This window comes from Vigna radiata, unplaced genomic scaffold (genome assembly GCF_000741045.1).
Source record: "Vigna radiata var. radiata cultivar VC1973A unplaced genomic scaffold, Vradiata_ver6 scaffold_271, whole genome shotgun sequence".
In the NCBI taxonomy this organism is placed as follows: Eukaryota; Viridiplantae; Streptophyta; class Magnoliopsida; order Fabales; family Fabaceae; genus Vigna; species Vigna radiata.
In genome coordinates, this window is record NW_014543807.1 from 12,114 (window position 1) to 18,089 (window position 5,976).

The 5,976-nt window shown below is 34.6% G+C and overlaps 1 protein-coding gene across 1 annotated transcript; it reads left to right on the top strand.

The window, feature by feature from the left end:
* Nucleotides 1-2,246: 2,246 nt before the first annotated feature.
* Nucleotides 2,247-3,996, top strand: LOC106754824 (rho GDP-dissociation inhibitor 1). The gene is made up of 5 exons (XM_014636891.2): nucleotides 2,247-2,713; nucleotides 2,841-2,907; nucleotides 3,258-3,476; nucleotides 3,574-3,698; nucleotides 3,772-3,996. Exons 1-5 carry the CDS (start codon nucleotides 2,492-2,494, stop codon nucleotides 3,850-3,852), a joined length of 714 nt encoding a protein of 237 aa, XP_014492377.1. The 5' UTR covers nucleotides 2,247-2,491; the 3' UTR covers nucleotides 3,853-3,996.
* Nucleotides 3,997-5,976: the final 1,980 nt, after the last annotated feature.

Genomic DNA, 5,976 nt, shown 5'->3' on the forward strand with positions numbered 1-5,976 from the left:
AATGCAAAGGCATATAACATGACTAAAAAATGTTTACATCAACTTTTGTTACCTCTATATATAGGCACATAAGTTTAAAAAAACCTAAAAATCCTAAAATAAAGCCCAAAGCCCAAAACACATAAAAATAACAGAAAAAGAAAATTACAGATATAGATATTCACCTAGCGAGGCTCGTTTGCCCAATAAATTTAACATTCTGTAAAATTAAAATAAAATTATAATTTATTTAATTTCCTAAATTATTCTTTAATTGTGGTCATGATCTTCATGTTCTTTAAGTTCCCTCCTTCATGGAACATTATAAGGTTAAAGGAGATGTGGTTTGGTCTTTGACCTTGTCAAAGATCTTTTGAATTTCAAATGTTCTTCCTCAAGTTCTTCTCATATATATTCAGGAGATAGTCCTCCATCATATCCTCCTTCCTGAAGAGGATTTGTCCCCAAATTCGTACCACTTGAAAATTCCTTATCATTCTCCCTTGTTTGGAGAGAATTCGAACTAAATTCTAGAAGATCCTATGCCCAAAGTTTTGAACAGTTAAATATTTCCAGAAGCTTTTAGAAAGCTTTTTAAGAAGAAAACAAGGATGAAGATTTATTTTTTATACTAGTTCACTCCAAACTGAGCTACGTACAATTCTCCCTTAAACACTCTTGAGGGATTCCACTGATCTTTAAAACATTACAAACGAGTTTGACCACTCCTGGTTTTACAAACTAACCCAACTAGTTAGACGAGTTTCACCACTCCTAATTTTACACTAGTTCAATTGACTAAATCATTTAACTCCACTGAGTAAAATTAACAAGTATTTTAATTCATTTTTGAATATACAAAACAACAAAGTTTTTTTGAAAAACAAGTACATATGATTATCTCATAGGAAGGATATATTTTTCAATGTAATGAACATTTGAAAACTTATAATAAAGCTTTCCTTTTGCAAAGATAGAGCCTAGACAATGTAAGCTTGAGAGAGAATGAAGATAACGTAAGAGAAATAATAATTCTTGATGCTTGTTGTCTTCCTTTCGTGCTGTCCTCTTTATATAGACTTCTTCAAAAAAGATCTGTTACTCATAGTATTGATATTCAAGTAGGATGGTAACCTTTAGATACGAAGTCAGATGCTATGTTGCTTCTTGTAGAGGCAACTATGCTACTGACACGGATACGTCATAGAAAAAGCATTAAGGAAACTAGTGTACATGCATTTGAAAGTGTTAGACGTTCTTAAGAGTTTAGGCATTATATATGTACAACAAACAATAGAAAAAAGAGTATTATTTCATACATGTATTGAAAGTGTTAGACATTCTTAAGCGTTTATGCATGGTATGTGTAATAGCGTTTAGCAAAGTCTGTTTTGAGTAACATTTAGCGTTTATGATAGCGTTTACAAATAGGACATTTAGTGTCTTTATCCTAAATGGTTCATTTGATAGACGTTATTTCATTAGACAATTATGCTAAACTTCAAAATAAGGTTTGTTTAAACAATCTTGTCTTAACACATTTGCATTTGATGTTATATGGTCGTCGTTGGGTAGTAGTGCGTGGTGACCATGAGAATATGAGGTCGAGGAAGCGTTTTGCCGGGGTGGATGCCAATGTTCTTACCTTGATGTTGAGCGTGAACTTGTGGATAGGTGGTAAAATCCTAAAAGTGGTGAGATCTTAACAGTGGTGAGATCCTAACGGTGGTTTGATTATTCACTTTATCTGAAAAGGACATCCTGTTATTGAGAGGGGAGAGATTCATATGGAAAAGACTCTTCAACGCTCAAGTCAATAAGAAAGTTATGATATTTTAAAATAGGATAAGAGTGATTGTTTATCAAGTGAGCATTTCTTGTGAAATACTAGTTGTATTTATAAAATTAATATGGATTGTTAACTTATATTGCTATTAGAATAATACTTACCTTAGAAATATAATAATAATATAATAAATAATAACAAAATGATAAATAATAAAATATCAACTATTTGATATTTAGTTATAATATATAAAGATGGTTCAAATAAATATATGTTTAGGGTATAATAAAGAGATTTATATGACTTATTAGAATGTGCTCTTTATTATTCCTGTTGAGTCCAATAGTAACAATTATAAACGTTGTAATATTGCTTTTTAAACATGGTAATTGTTTTTTTTTCTTATTGATAATAAAATATTGGATAATGGGGATCTGAGTTTATTGGTTGTATAAACTTCTCCATCATTAGTGGTTCCCTACCAACTTTATTCCAACCGTTTTTCGTTACCTTCATGTATTTCAGGCCCACATTCACCGTGTCACACTGTTTCCTTATCTCAAATTCAACAGCTAGTAATTTCTTACACATAACAAACCTCTGAATTGAAACCTGTCAGACAGAATTATCGCAAAGCACAACCAAGAGAGCTCTAAATTTGTCACAACTTGGAAGTGTGTCAATCAAATTTGAGACACCACTGTGTTTGTGATTTGGAGGTTGATAATGTCTGCTGCTGTTTCCGCAACCAAGGATGTTCCCTTCAATTCTCAGTTGGAGGAAGACCTTAAAAACAAAGGAACCAATAACAAGGTTGTTGGGGAAGCAGACCGTGTTCCTCACACTGAGGATGCGGAAGGAACTGAGTCAGAGGCAGAGGAAGACCCCAAGTTTAAATTGGATCTTGGCCCTCGGTTTTCCCTCAAAGAACAGATTGAGAAAGACAATGTAACATCCTTTCTCCGAATGTTTCTTCACTGCCCTAGTTGCTTTTCATTAGTTTGTTATGCTTCCAACTGTTCATTGATGAAAGCTGTTCAATAATTCAACAATTTTTCCGTTTTGTTTTTCTAAGGATGATGAAAGTTTGAGGAAATGGAAGGAACAGCTTCTGGGAAGTATTGATATGTCTGCTGTTGGAGGTACTTCCCTTTTCATTTTGAGATGATGTGCATTAATGGTGCATCTGTATTGAAAACTCTTGTTGAAGGTTGTTCTCTTCCTCCAGTTTAATTTCTTTGTTTACACAAAGCAATGCTCTCCTCTTGTTTTTTATTCACAAGATAATCATTTTGTTTAGCTCAATATCTTGAACCAACTTGTTTTATAACAAATTTTGGTGAAAAGTATTGGTCCTTGGTAGGCAAAAGCCTAGGATTGTTTAATTTTACTTTTTGTTTCAACAATATTTATATCATTAAGTTTCATTTCAGCTCACTATTTTTGAGTCATGAAAAATCTTAAAGGAAAAAGTCCTTGTACTGTAATTCAGAGAACAAAGAGCCAGAAGTGAAGATAGTGAGCCTCACCATAATATGCCCAGGGAGGCCTGACCTGATTTTACCAATTCCATTTACTTCTGATGCGAAGAAGAGTATCTTCATTCTCAAGGAAGGAAGTCAATACCGCTTGAAATTCTCCTTCACTGTCTCCAACAACATTGTTTCCGGCCTCAAATACACCAATGTTGTTTGGAAAACTGGGGTTAGAGGTGAGAGACATAGACCCCCTTTTGTGTCTTGTTGTAGAGTAATTAAACATCCATGTTTTGAATTATCTTAATGGCTTTGATGAACTAATTGAAACAGTGGACAACACCAAAAAAATGTTGGGAACTTACAGTCCAAGGCTGGATCCATATACATATGAATTGGAAGAAGAAACTACCCCTTCAGGGTTATTCGCTAGGGGAACCTATTCAGCAAGAACCAAGGTAAAATTCAAACTACTTCACTATATGTTGTTTTTTGTTGGAAGAACTAACTAATTTTCTTTTTCTGCTTCAGTTTGTAGATGACGATCGCAAATGCTTCTTGGACACAAGTTACTACTTTGAAATTCAGAAGAGTTGGCCTACACCCATTTAAGAATGAAGAGTAATTTATTGGTGGATTTTCTTTCCTTTGTCATGTTGTATCTTTCTGGCATATTGAATCCTGCTTTTGTTTACTAATCCAGATAGTGTAGTTGTGCACATGCATTATACATGTGGTGCAAATCCTATCCTTCTATTTTTTGTATGGTTCCTTTTTCATTCTAATAGCTAGAATTCATATAAAAGGAAATGCTAGTGAAATCACACTCATTCCACCTAAGATCTCTCTGAGTTAATTGTTATTACCTGTTAGAAGTGTCTGAGGTCTGAAGGAATGGGGTGGAAATGGACCCCATGTGGATAAAGGAACAAAAATCAACAAATATCCTCAACTACTGCTTCTTCTTTCTCAAAAGCTCCATCAATTCTTTGATGGTCCAAAAGCTTTTGGCAATCAGGACCACATGCTAATTGCTAACGCTTGAAATTAAAAAAAAAAAAATTATTGGGAAAGTAAAGTTTCCGTTGACATGATTTATCATGAAGATTGAGGCCATGAAACCAATTTTTATACACTGAGGATTACTGTCTATAAGATTTTTAAAGTGCCTTTCGGGTTTATTTTAATATTCCTAGTTCTTTTGTAAGTTGTTTATCAGCTTAAGGCGATTCCAGATTATCTCACCAAAAGTGACTGATCAATTTTCGGATAAAAATTAATTACAAACGAATTAATGAATTTGTATATTCCAATTTTTTTTTTTTAAATTATTCGTATAGTCAATGATAATTTTTTAGTTAATGGGTTTGATATTTTTTTCTACCAACTCTATAGTTGAAGAAGTAACGCCAAAAAAAAAAAATCTAACTTCAAAAAGTTATGTACCTTCCTCAATTATGAAATAAAAAAGGCAATGGACATCATTTTTGTACTATATCCGAGTTAATTATTTTGATTGTCTAAAAATATACCAAACTAATGATTAATCAATGGACTTGCCTGTCCAGAAACCCCATAAATATACAATTGATGTCCAGGTATAACGATCTTTTTCTATCTTAATAAAATAATGATCTCTTTATGAAGTGTCCGAGTGTGTTTTGCAAGTCAACAACCCATCAGAGTGGATTGCATTCTTGGAAACATTTTGGCCCCCACCGTGGGGCCGAGCGGCATCCCCATGATTCCACGAGGAACCAGACGCGCTCGATCTCGACATCGCTACTTCGAATCAATACCAGGTTTTGCAACAAGAGTAAAAAATTCCATAATAATTTCTAAAGGCATGTCTTTTGTTTTGAAAACTTTCAGGAAGGTTTAGACCTATGTTCAACCTTGTCAGGTTCCAATAACTTTTCATTATAATTTATAAATTATAAAATATCATTAAAGCGTTTATTTTGTTTTGTTTAACTCGTATTTTTGTGAGTAAAAATATTCTCCACAAGAAGGTTCAGTCCTACGTTCAACCTTGTGAGGTTCCAATTGTTTCTCATTATAAAAATAAAATATTGAATATTTTGTTTAACGCATATTTTTGTGAATGAAAATATCTTGCACAGGAAAAAGTTCCAAAGCTCCTAAGTTCTAAAGGGAACTCCTACCGCTCAACGTTAACGTAGGAAAAGATTCTAGAGCCCTTAAGCTCTAAAAAATAATCCCCACTTATCGTTGGTTACGTGGCAATATTACAAAACCTAGGGAACGCTCTCCGAGAACCCCTGGTCCTAAACCGAGCGGTGTGGAATGTTCTCCATGAACATTCACCTTCATGAACATTCATTCTCGTACTAAACCGAACAATGAGGAACATTCTCCATGAACCCTCACTCTCATCCACAAGGAACACTCTCTAAGAATCCTTGGTCCTAAACCGAGCGGTGAGGAATGTTCTCCATGAACTCTCACTCTCGTCCGAAACTGAGCGGTGAGGAACGTTCTCCATGACCCGTCACTTTCGGCCGCAAAACCCACGAAATGCTCTCCGAGAACCCTTGGCCCTAAATCGAGCGATGAGGAACATTCTCTGTGAACTCTCACTCTCGTCCTAAACCGAGCGGACACAGGTATTAGGTCATCTGGTCTCAAACCACTCGGCCAATCGCAGCACACTGCTCGGTGATTCAAAAGTGAAATCACCTCCCACATGCAAACAACCTTTTGTAATCAGTCCTT